The 19,181-nt window shown below is 48.3% G+C and overlaps 1 protein-coding gene across 2 annotated transcripts in view; it reads left to right on the top strand.

The window, feature by feature from the left end:
• SLC25A17 (solute carrier family 25 member 17) overlaps window positions 1-19,181 on the top strand; it is a 43,296-nt gene that overhangs the window by 1,591 nt on the left and 22,524 nt on the right. For both annotated transcript variants that reach the window (XM_043968962.1, XM_043968961.1), the window contains exon 2: window positions 17,956-18,016. In XM_043968962.1, coding sequence (XP_043824897.1) covers window positions 17,956-18,016 — 61 coding nt within the window. The remainder of the gene's footprint in view (window positions 1-17,955; window positions 18,017-19,181) is intronic.

Genomic DNA, 19,181 nt, shown 5'->3' with positions numbered 1-19,181 from the left:
AGACCCTTCTTGAAGGAGGTGACTTCCAGGCTGGGCTGCCATTTGGGGACAGCCTTAATGATGGGATTGTACCAGCAGCAGTGCTAGTTGTGGTCCCTGGGCTCCGGCCAACTCCCCAGGCCCTGTCACCTCACATTCTCTATAGGGTGCTCACAAGCTTCAAGTCAGACCTGTATTGGGATGGCTGCTAACCAGCTCTCAGGCTCTGCCAGACCCACAGCCCTTAGCTCTCCACCCCCCAGGCATTGCCATGTTTTTCTGGTTCCCCAGGTTTGTGAGCATCTCTGGTCCCTCCCTCTTCACTTTACCACAATTCTCTCAGCTGTGGCTTGGTTCTGCTCTTCCCCCCCCCCCAAAGCTGTCTGTCCGTACTCCTGAGTTCTGCTACTCCCTGAAGCTCCTCTCTTCCCTGTGTAACTGCTACAAACATAACTGGCGTTTTTCAAACACTGTTTGTCAGGCCACCCCCTTAGGAATCTTCCTGATTATCTGCTGAGGGCTGACTTCTGCTCTTTCTCCTCAAATCTCATTAACCTCATTTTCTCCCCCCTGGAGTGCTCCCCTCTTCCTCGCCAATCCCTGTTGCTCCTCTCCTTCAAAACTTGGCTCAAAAGAAGCATTCCATGATTGAACATACTCTGATTATTCATACAGCCCCACCCCCTCAGCAGTTCTGGACTCACAGACAGACAGACAATCATTTCTCCTGGGTGTGTTTGTGTAGTGATATAAAATTTACTTTGATCATGTGTGCATGTACTTGAACGAAAGTTCTGGGGTCGCTGTTTTTGTTTCTTTTGCATTCCTAGCCTCTGCCTTCAAAATGGACAGACTCACTTAAATTCTTTGGCTGTATCAGGCTGAGGAAGCAGGCCTCTTATGTCCCTATTAATTCTACATAGAATTAAATTTCGAGTTTCTGGAAATCAGACTTTTAAACTGGAAGAGCCATCGGGGGTTATACAAAGCAATCTCTGTCCAAATCACAATTGAGAATTCTTCAGTAACCACACACTGGGCACCTGCTCTCTGTAGTGCACTGTACTGGCTCGACACGGTGGGGACCCCTAAAAAGCCTCTGCTTCGATGGAGAAGCCTGGTAGAGGAGTTGAGGTATATTCAGAAGCATGAGTGCTGTCAAGAGGGGCCCCAGGAGCTCTGGGATTTCACAGGAAGAAGAAAGAACTCATTTGTGGGAGGCGACAGAAGGCCATCTGATGAGGAAGGTGGCATTTGAGCCCCTTCTAGAAGAAGGGTAGACTCTGGGAATTGAGGGGAGAGACTGGGTGAGTAAAGGATGGGAGGTGGGAAAATGCAGACCTTGGGGGAGGAGAGGATCCTAATGATATGACTTCACAAATGAATGAATGAATGAGGGTGAGTGAATGTGCACTATGGTAAGAGCTGGGGTTCCTGCCCTCTAGGAGTCCACCTTTGAGTGCAGGGAGGAGGGTTCAGCTGCAGGGTGGATAGAGGATCCCAGTGGACCTTCAGGGCAGCAGCAAGGCAAATAGTGACACATTTTCTTTTATGCCATTTCCATTTCTGAACCCTTTGACTGTCACTTGGAGGGTAAGACCTTTTTTTCTGGCCTCCCTTTATTGCTTCTGGCTGCAGTGCCCCCAGAGGCAGGTGCCAGCTGGGTTTTCATAAGGCCTGCTCCCCTGGACGGTGCTTCTCGGGTGGGCTGGGGATGACGGCTGCAGCTCCTCCTGGGCTCTGAGTGTGGACTAAGGGCATATTGTGGGGCAGGGGCTTCTGCAGCTCTGCCTGGAACAAGATTTCCCTTGTTACTCCCTCCAGGTGCCCATTTCATAATGTGGCATCTTCTAATATAATCCCTGCCTCCTTTTGTAACACTTTAGCTTTGCATGATTCACACCATCAGTGTTGCTGTGTTTTTGTATTTCCCCTATAAAAAAATTAAGACTCCCAAACCACATATGTGTACGTATAATAAAGTGCTTTGCTTTAGCTTCCTTTCTGCCCCCAGGCAGCCCTACCTGGCCCCAGAACACACCTCCCTCAGTGAGAAGTGGCTTTGCCTCTTTTCTCCTGTAAGCTCTCATGTAGAAGGCCTCTTCGCCCACTTTTTCATGTCATAAGCAAAGTCGACATGGACCACATCCATTCCTTAGCAACATCCCAACTAAAGCTGTTGCCAAGTGGGATGGGACTCCCATGAGACAGTAGCTGGGCTTTTATCATAAGCTTGTGATCTTGAAAGCCTCAAGGGGGCCATTGTGTAATTCTGAGTATCAGGTCAACTTGCCAGCCTGGGAAGTGGGCCTTCTTGGGCATTGTGGCTTGGTTTGGACTGTTGAATGAATGCATGCATGCACGAATAAACAAGCATTTATTAAACACCCTGGGCCAGGATACAGTTGGAAAAGTGGACAATTCTGCCCTTTTATTCTGCACTGTCTCTTGGCAGATGCCCACAGATGTAGGCCCCAGAATCTTTGGGAAGGGGTAACAGAGGTCATCTAGTCCAGCTCCATCAGATCATGAATTCTCGTTACCTCCCTGACCGTGGCCCTTCAGCCTTTGCTTGAAGACGTCCTAAGAGGCACTTGCTACCTCCCAAGGCAGCCCAAGCACTTTCTGGTTGCCATGGGTATTGGGAGGCTTGTTCTTAGCTCAAGCCCGATGCTGCCCCGGGACCATCTTGTCTGCCTGTTTCTCTTGGTTCCGCCCTCTGGGGCCGAGGCCATTTCTTCTCTGTGACAGCCTTTCAGACATTTAAAGACAGCTGTCCTGGGCCCCCTATATTTACACCACATTGGTCTTAGTAGAGAGCAGTTTTCTCAAGTGCTGTCTTTCTGAAAAGAAAAAAACCATGTGGGTGTGTACTGACAAAGAATTCCCAAGTACAATTCTGGGCTTCTCTCAGGCTTTGTACACATTAGATGAGTTTGAGGAAAAGCACGCCCCATGTTGAGAGCAGTGTGGGACCCGTGCCCTAGCTGGTTGGGTATAGTTATTACAGGTGCAGGCACCCATTACAGCCACAAGTCTTGTTAATGCTCATCAGCCTCATCCTCAAACATGCTCCGAAAAACAAAGCAGCCAGGGCGACACTGGCAGGCCCCGCCCGTTTTGACGGAATCCTCACTGCTCTATTTTTGCAGAATCAATCACCGACGTTAGGGAAGGGTCCATCTTGTAAACACAACTATGTAAAATGGATGGCAGTTCTGTTGCTGTATGAGTTTTATTTTGAGTTTTGTGACACCCACCAATATTTGGTTGGCAGCTTGGGATGTTGCAGAGCAGAGATTGAGAATTTTTTTTAGGGAGAATAGCTTTTTATCAGGAGCCAACTTAGAGGCTGAGGACACTGGGCTGAAATCCCTTGGCCACGTAGCCTCGTGTCTGTAAGACTTCAGGGAAGCCATCGCTGCAGACAGGCCTGTCCTTACCTGTTTGGGTCTCTTGTCTTGACTAGAAGACTCATAATTCCTGGAGGTAGAAATGTGAAATCTGAAAGGAATTTTACCTAGATGAGTTTTTTTTCCTTTGGTCAAACTAGGTTCTAATACCCCATAATGCCACAAGAGCCTTATTTTGTTTGCTTTGTCCAAGAAGATTGAGAAATCCTTGCTTTCGACATCAAAGCGGACTTTGGAATGATAATGATGATGTTAATCAGTAATTTTCTGGGTACAGCTTGGCTCTGGCCCGTGGAGACCCAGGCCTCTGGGCATGAAAGGGGCATGATTTCCTCTACTCTTGTCCCAGGATCCTGCCTCTCACCACCAGGCAGCCTCCAGGAAGTCAGATTTAGAGCTGAAAGGAACCTTTGGGGTCACCAGAGCCGCCCCCTCCTCTTTCCTTTTACAGATGCAAAAACTGAGGGCCTGAGAAATTAAGTGATTGCTCGGTGTAATGAGGGTAAGCTTGGAAATTTGAACTCAGGCCCTCTGGCTCTAAGTCCAGTCCCCTTCCCATTGTGCCATTCACTGCTGAAAAAAATACCCATGCCAGGGGCCTTTCACAGAGGAGGCTTGTGCTGTGTCTGGCCTTCATCTTTCGCCCTGAACTAAAGGCCCACAGCTTTCTGTCTCTGTCATACTTCTCCACCTGAATGTGCTTCATGTGGCCAGAACTGAATTAATCCTTTCCCTTACTCTTGCCCCATGTGTGGGAGTCAGCATAGTAGAGTGGAAGGGAAACGTTGGCTCTGGAGACAGGACCTGGGTTCTAATCTGGCTTCTGGTGTTTATGTACCGCCTGTGGATCTGAGGCAAGTCACCATTCCCCTGGCTCCTCACTTGCTCATCTGTAAAATGGGAGAGTACAGCTGCTAAGGTCACCCAGCTGTCCTTCCGCTTCCTCACCTCCTCCCTCCAGCTGGCATCCAGCCTCTGCCCCGTCTGCCTTGATGCCATTTCTCCTGGCACCTTTACTGTGAAGCTGAGGGCCGGTTCTAAGCCTCTGCAGGCCTTAGCTTCTGCCTCTCTAGTAATGGAGTCAGGAATGTGCTCCCAAAGCAAGGACCTTCTACGTGATGCAGCAGCGTAGCTTCTCCCCATTTCACAGCAGTGGCCATCCAGCAGGTCTCCAGCCTTCCAGTCATTCTTCCTGTGTGCTGCTGCCCTGGTCTTTGCCCCTGGTCTTTGTTCATGTCACTGCTGTCCCCAGACCATGCCGACTTCTGCCCTGCCTACCAAGTAAAATCTCATTTGCCCTGGTACTTACGGATGGACAGATGGATGCCTAATGCTGCTGTCAGCTGAGCTGTGAATAGTGGATTTGAAGCAAAACAGTTCCTAGGGCAGAGCCCATTGGAGGAAACAAACATCACAGTAATCCCTGTTGCCCCAGGTAATTGCTGATTCCACCACACTTCAAATATTGGCTCAGACCATGGAGGTTCCTCTGATTGTGACTCAGTTTGACTCAAAAGATTTTAAGCCCTTCTCAGAAAGCCCTTTGCTCTACTTTGGGGCTGCAAGGTCAAAAAGAACCTTTGCCCTCCTCATACTCAAAAACTTTGGGGGCTTCCTGATCAGCCCTGTTAACTGGTGACACACTGGCCTGTTCAGCTTCATACATGTGTCCTCCCCATCTCCAGCTTGCCAGCTGAGCTATACCTCTCTTCCCTTCCTCCTCTCTCCCTGCCCGGTCTAGCCTGTGTCTTGTCACATTCACATTGTCCCCTCCCAGCCCACTGCCATCTCTGTTGGGACATCTCCCTTCTTAGGTACCATCTCCCTCGTGTGCCCCTCTCATCCCCAGACGAAGGTAAACTGTACTTTCTCAGATTTCTACTAGCATTTTGCACCTCTTTGATTCCCAACCCCATTAGATTGAAAGCTCCTTTAGAGCTAGGCCTTCATGATACCCAGCATAGCACCTGGCTTGTGTTCATGGGCAAGTCGGAAATGCCACTGAATAATGAATGATGTCATTGTCTGGCACCAGTTGGGGCAGGCAGTTTGGGGCTGAGTGTGCCCAGCTTCCTCTTCCTGTCTGTAATTTGTGACCTAGCCAGACTGGATGACTCCCCAGTTCTTGAACTTGTCTTTTGCCATCTCATCCCTTTTTTTTTTTTTTTTTTAAATACACAGGGCAATGAAGGTCAAGTGACTTGCCCAGGGTCACACAGCCAATACATCTCATCCCTTTTGCTCAGGCCCTTCTGTCACCTGCAAAGAAAGCCCTCCCGGGGTCTGCCTTTAGAAGTCCCTGGCCTTTCCCAGAGGTCCAACTCTTGTTTCAGCCCTTGCACAAAAGCCTTAAGCCACTTGGGAAATTCCAAAACATCAGCATTTGAGTTTTACCTAGGCTCTGCTTTTTCACATAGTAGGTCATGTGACAGTTGCTTATGCCCCTTTGCCCTGCCTTGCCCTGTCCTGTTAGATTGTCAGCCTCTTGAGGGAGGGCATGGGCCCCTCTTGGTCAGATAGTGGGTAAAGAATGTCAGGTGAATAAACCTATTTTTCACTTTCCCATGCTGGGTAAAGGCTGTATGTATGACAGAACTTTTGCTGTGCTTTGGAATTGGTCTGAAACGGACCCATTTTAACTTCGCAAAGTGCTTTTGTGTCCATTATCAATCAGTTAGCACATACTGTGTGCGTGTTTTGTGCCAGGCAAAACCCAATCTCTTCCTCAAGGAACTTAGGTTTTAATGGTAATGCAAACCACTAGGTAATGACAAGAAGCAGAGGAGAAAAGGGTAACCCTAGAGGGAAAGCACATTATTTCTTGATTTTCAGGGGACTCTTTGGGGGTAGATAAGGTGTTGGTGTTTGGGACAGCTATTCAGGAGGATCTGAGTTCAAATTTGGCCTCAGTCACTAGCTGTGTGACCCTGGGCAAGTTACTTAAACCCAAGGGACTCTTCCCCCCCCCCCAAGTTCATTTCAAAAATGATCAAACTGAGAGCTATTAGGTACTTACAAGCACCTACCACCACCACCACACCCCCATTCCAGAAAGGGAAATAGTAACGATGCCCAAATTAGGCCCCAGGTCTCTGGATTCCAAGTTCACGGTTCTTTCAGTTCTGTGTCATTATGTTGCTCCCTGCTGTGTGTTTGCAGTTTTTTGTTATACATAAGTTTGCTAGTTAATTTAGTGTAGCACCTAGAATCCTCAAAACAACATTGTAGTGGATCAAGTTGGTGACATTCCAGCTTCCAGGTAGGGAAATTGAGATAGGGATATTATAAGGGTTACATAGTTACCCAGTGAGTAGGGACCCAGCTAGACCATAGCTCATGTAAAAAGGAGCAGTAAGGGTGAGGGTTATGGATCAGAAGCTCAGTAATAAACTGAACAACTGACGTCAGCTTTGACCGTCTTAATGGTCAGAGAGAGTTCAGAAGAGAAGAGTCCGCTCTGCTGATCTCTGTCCTCGGGAGACCCTTAAGGGGCTCACATTCTAACAAGGGGAGACATGTCGTAAAGGCCCACTTCTAACAAGATGTCTCCTTTGTATGTGTCACAAGCATAGATGATTCCTTTAAAGTTGTAACAGTGGAGACGACTTTGACCCCTTCATCATTGCTACCAGTGAAGCATTCAATGAGGAAGGAAGACGGTTGTCACAGAGGCTCTTCTGGGCAGAGCCAGAAACATTGTAGACCCTTATTTCTGGATCTGATGGGGAATCACTTGGCAAAGCTTGGCCAGTGTCTGTGCTGTGACAGGTGATGGGCTGAATGGCCTGGGGGTGGGGCTGGTGGGGCAGTGAGCTAAGCCCAGGATTGAGCCACAGAGCCAGTTGGATCAGTCTTTGGAAGATGGCCTAGTCAGTGACTCCAGGCTTCTTCCTAGACTAAAGGTCCATGTTGTTATTATTAAGTGTGTTCCATTTTGTTTTCACACAAAATCACTTCCAACCAACCCTCCTGCAATTCCCCACTGAGGAGGGAAGCAAGGTGGATTAGCCCTGGCAAGCTGGCCAGCCTTCTCGCTGATAGGAAGGTCTCTCTTTGCCTTTGTTTTTTTGTTTGTTTGTTTGTTTTGGCGGGGGGCAATGAGGTTTAAGTGACTTGCCCAGGGTCACACAGCTAGTGTCAAGTGTCTGAGGCTAGCTTTGAACTCAGGACCTCTTGAATCCAAGGCCAGTGCTTTATCCACTGCACCACCTAGCTGCCCCCCCTCTTTTTTTAATGTTTTATTGTTCCTTTTTGTTTTCACTTTTTTACTTACCCATTTATTTGTTCATTTATTTATTTATGGGGCAGTGAGGATTAAGTGACTTGCCCAAGGCCACACAGCTAGTGTCAAGTGTCTGAAGTTCCCTTTTGTTTTGACACTGAAGTCACAGGCTCTTTCTTGACTGCCTCCTCACCCAACCAAATCTTCCCTTATAACATAGAAAAACATTCACCCCGAAACAACTTGACTATGTTATACAGCCAGTAGGTAGCACATGGGGCATTTGGAGCCCGCCTGCCGGCCCCCACCTCTGTTAAGATGAGGGAGGAAGGGAGCGTTTCCTTCTCAGTTGTCCCAGTCCGAGAATTTGAGTTTATGGGACGATGAGGACATCGTAGCAACATTTCCTAACATTCTGGTACAAGATGAGGATGGTTTGCATCATGGCCTCCAAAGAGGCACTTTGCAGGCAGTCTCTCATTTGGTATTCACAGACCTATGACAGAAGGCTCATGTTATTACCAGGTCCCAGGTGAGGAGCCTCAGGCTTGGATGAGCTCGTGATAACTAGAAAGCATCCAGGCTGGAGAGGCAGCACAGGCCCTCCGAGCACAGATGCTCTTTCTGTTAATGGGCATAAGCTGGCTTCTTCAGGGTCACTGGTGACTCTACAGTTATGGCCGGTGTTCACCCTCTCCACGCTCACCCTCCAGCTTCTCTGTCTGCCCCTGTGATGCCCCTCACCGCTCCCTTCACTCAGATACTCTTTCTTGCCTAGGCCTCCCTGACACTTCTCTCCTGTCCAGCTCTTCCTTGTTAATATCCTTGGCTGGATCCAACCTGAGAAAAGAAACAATTCATCACTAGCATTTGTAGAGCACCTTGTGGCTCGATAAGCGCTTTACATACAGCAACCCCATTTAAGAGAGGTGAAAACTGAGACTGAGGCTCAGTGACTTGCCTCAGGTCACACCGCCAGTGTCTGAGACAACCAATGCTTTCTCTGTTCCACCTACAACCCTAGTTGGCCCCTCAGTTTTTGTTCTGAGCCCCTTTTCCTTCTCCCTCTATGCTCAGTAATCTTATCAACTATGTTGGGTGCAGTTGTGACCTCTTATCGATGACTCCCAGATGTCTCTTCTGAGCTGCTGTAGGCTTCACCAGCCGGCTGTCACATAGCTGCACCTAGATGGGCTGTGGGCATTTCCGATTCAACATGTGAAAAGCAGAACTCTTATCCCAAGTGCTCTTCGTTTTGTGCTTGCCCAAGACACGAACTCTCAGGGAAGGATTCAGACGAGTCTGAGTGTTGTGCAGTAGCTCATCCTGAGGTAAAGAAATTGGGAGATAAAGGAGAGGGTGAGGCACGTTCTAGGGATGCTTCAGTGTTTTAACTGTAAGCTGCTTACTTCAGATTGAGCAGGTCTTTTTCTGTTAGTCTGCCCTTCCTTTGAACATCAAAGACCCCTCCATCCTTTCATGTCACACCACATCCCACCTGGTGAGTCGGGCTGGACCAGACACATTGGGAAGGCTGCTGGGGACCTTTCCTTAGAGACCTTGTTCCCCCTGCCTGGATGAGCAGGGAGTCACTAATTCTAGCGCTTCTGGCAAGGTGGGGCCAAGCCTTCCATAGGTGTGCCCTGCTGTCTGTTATCCTACAGCCCCCCAAATGGCCTTGATGTTTGATCTGCTGTTTGGACCCCTGGGTCTTTCACTCTGTCTGATGGCAGAATTTCTCCCATCAGCACATTCTCTCCTGAGGATAAGGACCATCTCGTTTTTTCTGTCTGCGTCTCCAGAGCACTTTCCTTTCTGTTCCATCCTGAGGTTCTCTGTCTCACTCCCAGTTGTTGCTATGTCTAGTAGTTTCTGGCCTTTACAGTACCTCGTGTATTCATCCCTCCTTCACCACTCTGGTTGTGGCTCTCATTGAATCTTGTCTGGACCTGGGCACTTTCCTCCTGTTTAGCTTCCCTTCTTCATCACTCTCCCCATTCTTATCCGTTGTCCACATCCTAAAGTGCATGTTTGACCCTATCCCTCCACGTCATTCTTAATGGGGAGATTTAGTAGCCTAGAAAAGACACTCAGTGAGGCGACATCCTGGATTCAGTCAAGCCCAGCTTCCCATGCCAGCCTCCATTGGACCTTCAAGCTTGTGGTCAGACCTGAAGTCCAGTGAGTGCTGCCACCTCTTCATGGGCTGGCTTTGTCACATTTAGTCCAGGAGGCTAGCCCAGTTCTTAATCTCCTGAGCCAATGAAGTTACCAGTGTGGCTTTATAACTCTTTAAAAAAAAAAGCACATCATGGGGCAGCTAGATGGTGCAGTGGATAGAGTACCGGCCCTGGAGTCAGGAGTACCTGAGTTCAAATCTGGCCTCAGACACTTAACACTTACTAGCTGTGTGATCCTCGGCAAGTCACTTAACCCCAATTGCCTCACTTTAAAAAAAAAAAAGCACATCTAGTCACCTATCCTCAATCCTCTGGAGTCAGGATTGCTCATTGCATTGAGCAGCATCCTGAGGTCTCTTACTGTTGTTTTCTTGTACAGTATTGTGGTTGTTGAGGGAATTCTCTTGGTTCTGCAGCTTGGCTCAGCATCAGTTCATAAGGGTCTTCCCAAGTTTTCCTGGACTCCTTATATTTGTTTTTTTTGTTTTGTTTTTTTAAGTGAGGCAATTGGGGTTAAGTGACTTGCCCAGGGTCACACAGCTAGTAAGTGTTAAGTGTCTGAGGCCAGATTTGAACTCAGGTCCTCCTGACTCCAGGGCCGGTACTCTATGCACTGTGCCACCTAGCTGCCCCGACTCCTTTTATTTGTGGTTTGGTTTGGCACAGTGATTATTCTGTTATATTCTTCTAAACACCAACCATATCCCAGTCAGTGGAATCTAGTTTGTTTTCCCTTTCTTGCTACCAAAGCCCAAATGGCTTTTCGAGCATTAGAAGGTCATAGCTTCAGAGCTAGCAGACCTGGAAGGCTGCCTGATCTAATACAGGTGAAGACACTTGAGGCCCACACAGGTCAAATCTCCTGCCTTGGGTCACAAAGGGAGCAAGCATCAGAGGCAGGATTGGAACCTAGGTCCTTGGACTCTGTTGTCTGGGCTCGGCCTGCTGGACCCCTCAGCTGGCCCCAGCTCTTCAACATGATCATTAGAATATCAGATCCTTTAAGGCCAGGCCTATTCTTGCTTTTTCTCAGTATCTAATGTAATGGCACAGTGCCTGGCACGTTCTAAGAGCTTCAGAAATGCTTATTGATGGATATTATTATTAATTATCCCCAGCCCACAGAGAGCTCTCCTTCCCCTAAAGGCCTGTGGCATTTTGGGGGTCTATTAATTCTTTACCCCGGAAGTGCAGCTGTATGTAGAATCCCTGTTTCTTTCAGGTACCCCACCCTTCCATTCCCCCAGCCACACAACTTCAGGGTTACCCTTGACACTTCCCTCTGCCAGAGACCAAGACCAATCGGTTCTGTCTCTACAGCCTCTCTCACATCCTTCCTCTCCCGGCTACTATCTCACCTTTTTCCTACACTTTCCTCTTGGCTTCCAGTCACTCCTCTTTCCAATCCATCCCACACCTAGCAGTTAAAATAATCCTTCCAGGGTCCAGGTTGTCCTTCGTCACACCTGCTCACAGATCCATGTCTCCCTCCTGCCCCTTGGGTAAAATACAGCCTCCTCAGACTGGAATCAAAGGCTCTCTACAGTCACTCTCTCACCTAACCTTTTAGACTGATTTCACATGACTCCCCTTCATGTACCCTGTGTCTCTGCATCCATCAGGCCAAGTCCCAGGCTTGGTGTGCTGCCCTTCCTCAACTCCACCTTTGGGCATATTCAGCTTAGGGGCTGATGGCTCTGAAAACCTGCCCTGATTCTCCTTCCAGAGCCCAGCTTCCCTCCCCGCAGCTGTCAGGGTTCTCTCCCTTATTCACTGATTCACTGTTCTCTGTGAATAGATTGCACAGATTGTCATCATGTCCTGGAATCTATTGTCCTTGAGGAATGAGGCTGTTAATGCACTGAGCACAGTGCCCTGCACATAGTAGGCCTGCCAGTCCAGTCCAGCAGTGATGGGTCATTCAGCTTCTCCAGGGCCTTGTGGGTGTTCTGGCCTTTGTTCTGCAGCAGCAGCATCAGTGCTCTGAGCACCCTCAGAAAGAAGCCTGGCACCGACCCCTGAACCCCGAGCTTCACTGCAATCAGAAGTTTATGCAGGGAGCAGCTGCCTCCTGCTGCCTGTTTTCAGCCTCACGTGTTTGGCTTTTTTTCTGTTCCTTGTGCCTAGGATGTAACATTCCAGGGGCCTGGTTTTTGGCTCTGTTCATTTCACTGATCTTTGCTGACAATTGGGCCTTGAGACCATTTCTTAGAACATGGCCTGAGCTCTGGGAGAGCTAGAAAGGATGCCAGGTCCCACAGGGGGAACTTGTTTGTGGCATTAGATGGCACAAGTTTGTCATTTCCCGCCCCATTTAGAAAGAACATGCAGCCAAAATAACCAAATATAGTCCTAAGAGTTTAACTTGTTCATGCAGCCAAAGGTTCCCGAAGATGTCTTTAAGGTTTCACTGCCAAGCCAGCTCTTAAAATAGTTTAAAATGTCAAGGCTTTGTCTGTTCTCCACCCCTACCCCTACCCCCACCCCAGGCTAATTCACAGGATGTTCAGATTCCATTTCATATCTGAACTGATGGTGCCAGCTGCCTTTGGGGCTTAGGACAATGGCTTCTTCCACAGATCCTAATGGAGATAGTCCAGTGACATTCTCAGCATTGGCAGGGATGGGGTTTTATTATGAAGTGTCACCCTGGGGTGGGGGCAGTGATCAGCTTGGTGATGAAAAAGTATCTTTCCTGGGCAAAAGAAAGTGTCTTTCTGGATACTTGGTGCTTTCGGGTTGTTCCCTCACAGACAGCCCCAGAAATCTTACTCAGGTAGTTAAAACTGGAGGACAGAAAATGATGAATTTCTTTTATTCATAACTGGTGGGATCCTATTACCCTGTGCTTTATCTTCTGTATATAAGAGTAACCATTTCGCAAATTGGCACACATGATTCTCAGAAAAAAGTGACACGACATAATGAATCTGACTAAACTCCTTATAAAAAAAATGGGCATGCCCAGTGTACTTTTATTTATTTTTAGTGAGGCAATTGGGATTAAGTGACTTGCCCAGGGTCACACAGCTAGTAAGTGTTAAGTGTCTGAGGCCGGATTTGAACCCAGGTACTCCTGACTCCAGAGCCGGTGCTCTATCCACTGTGCCACCTAGCTGCCCCCCCAGTGGACATTTTATTGTAGGATCGTAGGCTTGCAAAGAGCAGTAGACGATGAAACTGAGGCTGAGAGGTGGACACCTGACGCACCCAGATGACTCAGAACTTCTTTTTACCTTCAGGAATTCCCATCCCAAATCTAGTGCGCTCTCCCCAGTGCCACATCGAAGTCATAGTGCTGTACAAAGCTATTCGTGCTGAGGATGGAAGAGAAGAGATGGCCAGTTGGGACAAATCTTTGTCCCTCTGGGCCCTGGCTGACCATCCTCAGAATTTCAAATACTTGTTGCATTGATATTTATACCATTCTTCTCTCCCTGGGCCTGAGTTTTAGGACACCCTTGGATCTATGGCAGAAGAAAGCCAACATTCTCAGCTCAGGTTTTTGCAGGTGATTACCACACAGGGGTTCCCCAGGTTTGGTGCCCGCCCATTGTATCCCTTCCTTAAACCAGCTACTTTGGCTGTAGAAAGCTCAGATGCTCTTGAACTGGTGCCTTAGAAACAGACTAGCTCCCCCCTCCCCTCCAGCTCCAACCAGGAGTGTTTGAAATGTTCTGTGTAAGTTGTTTGGAATTAGGAACGGGTTGTGACTATGCTTACTTGGGTACCAGTAGAATACTCAAATGCCAATCAGTGTGGCCAGTCCCTTCAGCAGTACAGATCGCAGACTACCTGTACCTGTCCAGGGCCCTTCCTTGATTCCCCTGCACCGCTTGAGCATACTAGCATAGCATACCAGCTAACCTATTGCCCTTTTTTGCCCTGGGACCAGCCTACTTCTTTTTCCATCATCCTTTGCTCCTGCTCTTGTTCATAATTCTCTTGTTCTGTGTTGCAATTGCTCAAACACCCACCATTGCCCTCTAGGTGATATTCATGCTCAATTCCTGGGAGACTTTTGTATTCCATGACTCATGACCGTACATTAACGCTGGCGGAATATTGGTATTTTAAAAGATGGTTCTGTTTCTTAGAGAAGTACGGGGTCTTTATTAAAGGAGCTTTGTCATTTGTCATTTCCCAAAGGCAATCCCACCCACTCTCTTCCCATTCACCAGATGGCTGGCTCCAGCTTGTTATCCTTTCCGAATGCAGTGTTTGTTGGAGATAGAAATACTGATGGATGATGAGTGCTATAGATTGTCCCCCTTCAGTGTCAGAACTGACATTTCTGTGTGTTTGCAGAATACTTTCCATCCATCACTGTACAGTGCAGCTCAACAAACATTAAGTAACTGTTATTTGGCTGGGATTAGGCTAGAAGCTAGGGTGAACAAAAAACAGTACCTGCCCTCAAGAAGTTTATATTCTAACAGGTTGAATCCCTTCTCTAGGCTTCAATTTTCTCATCTGTAAGCAAGAGGATATTGGACTAAGAGGGTTCCTAAGGTCCCTTTGAGCTCTAAATTCTGTGCTCCTGTAAGTCCATATGTGTGTTTGAGAGGGATTGGGAAAGGCCAAGAGATGGAGATGAAGGAGGGCATACCAGGCATGGTGCCCAGCCAGCGGAAATGCCCAGAGTCTGGAGATGGAAGTTCTTGTTCGTGGAACAGCCAGGAGGCCTGGGTCACTGGATCAGAGTGGGGCGAGGGGTGTGAGGGTAATAAGAGCAGGGCTTGGATGCCAAACGGAGAACTTTAGATTTGTTCCTGAAGTAAGCGGGCAGACACTGGAGTTGATTGAATTAGAGAGAGGGAGGTGACACGTTCCAGTTCTCACTTGGAACATCAGTATAACAGGTTGTGGAAGCTTTCTAGGCCAGCACAGGTTGGATCATGGGCCTCCTGGACTCAGTCTCATCAACAGTAAAATGAAGGGTTCTGAAAAGCATGTGGCAAGGATCAGAGAGCTCTGGGTATGAGGACCGAGCCCCAACTGGGACCCATTCACTTCGCCTCCCTGGGTATCAGCAGCTTCCTCTGGAAAGGTCCCAGCCTGGACCAGACTGTGTCTTTCTTAGTTGCCTTCAGTCTCCAAATGCTAACAATCCCAGTAACTATGTGACCTTGATGAGCTCGTGTTTGTGTGTCCGTAGTGTTGTTGTGTGGATGAGTAAACAGATTGTCTCTGCTTGCCTGCCTGACTTTTGTTTTTGTTGGGAGAAGACTAGACATTTCTGTGGGAGCAGATTGTGCCTGTGGGCTGGCTTGGGGGTGATCTGTGAAGCTGTGTTAGACGGTGTGTGTGTGTGTGTGTGTGTGTGTGTGCACACGCACACGCACGTGCCTATATGTAGTGTGTCTCTGTGTGGAATATGTATAGCTGGCTTTTGTACGTGCCTGTATTTATATGGTGGGACATCTTTTGGCCATGCCAGCCCCCACCTCCCTCTGGTGTGTTTGGAGAAGGGCCCCCAGGCTGGCCGCCTTTCATTCCTTCTCAGCTGAGCTTCTGACTCCCCAGACTCATGTGCCTTCTGAGCCCTCAGCCTCTACCATCACTTCCTTTTCAGCTCCATTTTGGGCATTAGTCTCTTTCATCCATTAGAATGTAAGCCCCTGGAGGGCAGGCACTACTTTTTTTTTTTGCTTGTATTTGTATCTGTAGCACTTAATAAATGCTTGTTGGTTCCCCGCCTGACTGTATAGATTGCACCCTGTGTGTAAGAGTTGATTGTGTGTATGTGTGTGTCTGTCTAAGGTACACAAGTGTACAAGCCTAACCATACAGCCATCACGTGTTCCCTTTTAGTAAATATACCCTTCTTTAATACTCTGGTTTGAGGGCCATTGTGTGGCAGGCAGGCAGGCAGGCTGGCTCAGCTCAGACTTGGTGGGGTGGGGGGTCATATGAGAAATGAACAGGGGTTCTGCTGGCCTCCTGGTTCATGAAGGAAGGACAGAGAACTCCAGCTAGGAATTTGCCGCCAGGAAATGATCCAGCTGTTTCCTCATGGCCTTGGTGTGGGACCTGGCCTCAGATTTCTCATAAATAACTGGTGATCTCTAAACTCAATTACAGTTGAATTAGCTTGGTTCACATTTTATGATCACAAAGCATCAGAGTCTCCTTTGAATTTTGTAATGACCTCGAGGTTGTATAAAGATTCTAAGTCTTAGTTGACAAGTGAAGACACTAAGGGCAGGGCTTTGGCCTCATTTGATCCTGGAAACAGCCCTGTGAGTTGTTCCTTTCATTTGACAGATGGAGAAACCAAGGGCACAGCGTTTTTATGACTTGTCCAGGATCAGACAGAACTAGGGAAGAGTCATGGATGCGAGGGTGGGAACCTACGTCTTCTTCCTCTAAATTCTGGACCCTTTGGTTCATACCTCACATGCCGGAGAAGGACTTGGCCTTTTTGCAAGCTTAGCATACTTCTGTGCCCTGCATTTAAAGCCCGTCATCGTCTGATACCAGCCCCACTGCCCACACATGCCTGGGCCCATCTTCTTTTCTGTCAGTGGAGTACAAGCTTCTTGATGCCAGCGACTCTTGGGCTTTGTATCTCCAGCCTGGTGCCTGACACATACAAGGCATGCACTCCATAAAGGTTTATTGACTTGCCTAACCTTGACGGTACATTTAATATTCTGGTTTCGTATCAAATCTGTGACCTAAAACTGGCTTTGTTTTTAGCCCCCCACGTCCTGGCTCCAACTGAGCCGTGAAGCCTTTTCTTTCACATTCCAGCCAAATTGGCTTGCTAGCTGTTCTCTGAATGTCACCTGCCACCTTCTGCCATCCTGCAGTCATTCAGCCCATCCTCAGTGACTCTCAGCCCCCTACCCCCACCCCCAAAACGCCTCCTTTTCCTTCAAGACCCAGCTCAGGGGCTGCTTTGGGGAAGACTTTCCTGATGTCCCCTACTGAAAGTGGCATCTTTGAATTTCCTTATGCCTCTTGGTTCCCATCTCTTCTTTACCCCATTGTGCATTGGATTCTTTTATCTTTGTACATATCTCATTTCCTTGAGCACAGACACAATGTCTTTTTTTTTTTTTAATCCCCTTATCAACACTTGGGGCAGCTAGGTGTCTCAGTGGATAGAGCACTTGGAGTCAGGGAGACAGGAAGAGTCAAATGTGACCTCAGACACTTTCTAGCTAGGTGACCCTGGCCAAGTCACTTCACTGCTGTTTACCTTACCCCACTGGAGAAGGAAATGGCAAACCCCTTCAGCATTTTTGCCAAGAAAATCCCACAGACAGGCCCATGGGGTCATGAAAGTAGGATATGAAATAACAACAGGACCACCATCAATGCCTCACACAGAGCTTTGCACAGTTGTCTTTTGATATGTTTATTGGGATACATTTTATTCTTTAAAAGATTTGTGGGGTTTTGTTTGTGGTTTTATTTGCAACATCAAATGATAACTTCAAATCTTAGACAAGACGTCCAGGTTTGTTACGGAAAATCATGCTGAGCAATTAAATTACATAAACTGAATAGGAAAAGACTTGGCTTTTCATCCTTACTCTGCCATGTGACCTTGGGCAAGCCAATTTTCCCTTTCTGGGCCTTGGTTTCCTTATCTGTAAAATGAGGGGGGTGGGGGGGGATGGACTAGATGGCCCTAAGGCTCCTTTTAGCTCTAAATTCTATAATCCTGAGTTATTCCCATTTGAGGAGGGCAAGAGAGAAAGCATTGACTGAATAAGTAATAAGAATGTGAGAAGTTAGGTTTTCTTCCCATCAGCTCTTGCTTGGTGCCTGTCTTCCAGTGGCACTTGTGGGTTAGGTTGCCAGCCCCTGCATGAAGATCTTCCCCAGGGGTCTCCTCGATTCACCCCAGCATTTTGAGAGCCTCTTTTGATAAACACATGATCATGGATTCCTTTTGGTTATGGATTTCACTTCCCTCGTCTGAATCTTTAAAACACTATAGAAATGTTGTTATTACTATTATTATTCTTAGCAGAAGTGTGACATGATGCCCAGAGGTGCTAAAAGGCTCCTACAGACTGGGTTTCTTGGGCCAGGGAGGCCAGCTAGTGATGGCCGCCTTGTTGGTGAGGGAGCGGCTCTTGCTCAGCCCTGACTTGGGACTCTTCTGCGTGAGGTTGCTCACTACGTGTTCTTTCCACTTTTGCAGGGAAGTGTGACCGCCATGACGGTGTTTTTTCCTTTGGATACCGCCAGGCTTCGACTTCAGGGTGAGTAAACCTCTCCTTTGGGGTGAGCGTGCTCTCTGCCAGATGGTAGGTGGTTGCCCATGCGCCCTTCTTGGGTGAGCAGCACCAAGCTGACAGGCCTACTCGAGCCAGCCATCACCCTTTTCTACCAGCCAAGACATTAGTGGTCAGGGCCCTTGGCCAATGAGCAGGAAGGGCCATTCCTGGAGGATTCATAGCTGTGGCCATTTTGGAATCTGGGAGAAAGAAGGTGAATGAGATGGGATTGCTGCCTCTGAGGGAGGTGTTGGGCTTCCCAGGTCCCTGAGGCCGGCCCACAAGTGAACAGGAATCCCCACTACAGTGTGCACACCAGTGGGCAGCCAGCCTCAACTCTGGGTCCTCTAGGCACCAGAGATGCTGGCACATTCCAACTTCTGCCAGCTCCCATTGTTGGGAAGTATTCCCATCATGCTGACATGGGTCTCTACAGCTTCCAAAGTCCTTCAGCGCGAGGTCTTCCCCAGGGCTGGGCAGAAGTCTAGCCCTTCTGCCCTCTTGGCCCCCCTCAGTCTTCCTATCTCCCTTTCCTTCACAGACTCCTCATCTTCATGGTTTGTCAGCATCCCCCAAGTGTGGTGCTTGGGGCTGAGCAGGTTACTTTGGGCGGGGGGTTCTTTGCCTTCCCTGCTCTCCTTTCTTCTTCTCACTCTCACTTGTTTTCTTTCTTACATGAGTGATTTTTGAATTTGTGAAAAGTGTTTTGAGGCACATTCAGAAATACAGAGTCACCAAGTACTTTGCATCCCTGGCTCTTGGAGCAGAAGGAGGCCCATCAGGCTTCTTCTCTGCTGAATCGACCCTTCCGGCAGGTGCTTGTTGGAAAAGAAGCGAGTGGGTTGATGCCTTTGGTTTTTGCGGTCACTTCTGAACTCCTTGCACCATCAGAAAACCTCTAGGAGCAAAATCAGCATAGAGTCCAGGGGGGACACACCAAGGGGAGACAGAACCACAAGCCCACTCCTCTGCCTCTGCTGGTCTGGACGCAGCTGCCCAATTACTGCTGGGAAAGATCTCTGGAATCAGCCATCATCCCTGCCCTTTTTGTTCTCCACCCTTCCTTCCAGTTGCTAGAAGACAGCCAAGGAAGAGGAGGAGAATTTAGCTCTGAAATGATCAATTCTTCCTACCTCACAGTAATGCCACT

Source organism: Dromiciops gliroides, chromosome 5 (genome assembly GCF_019393635.1).
Source record: "Dromiciops gliroides isolate mDroGli1 chromosome 5, mDroGli1.pri, whole genome shotgun sequence".
Taxonomy (NCBI): domain Eukaryota; kingdom Metazoa; phylum Chordata; class Mammalia; order Microbiotheria; family Microbiotheriidae; genus Dromiciops; species Dromiciops gliroides.
This window is presented reverse-complemented; position numbering and strand designations above follow the sequence as displayed.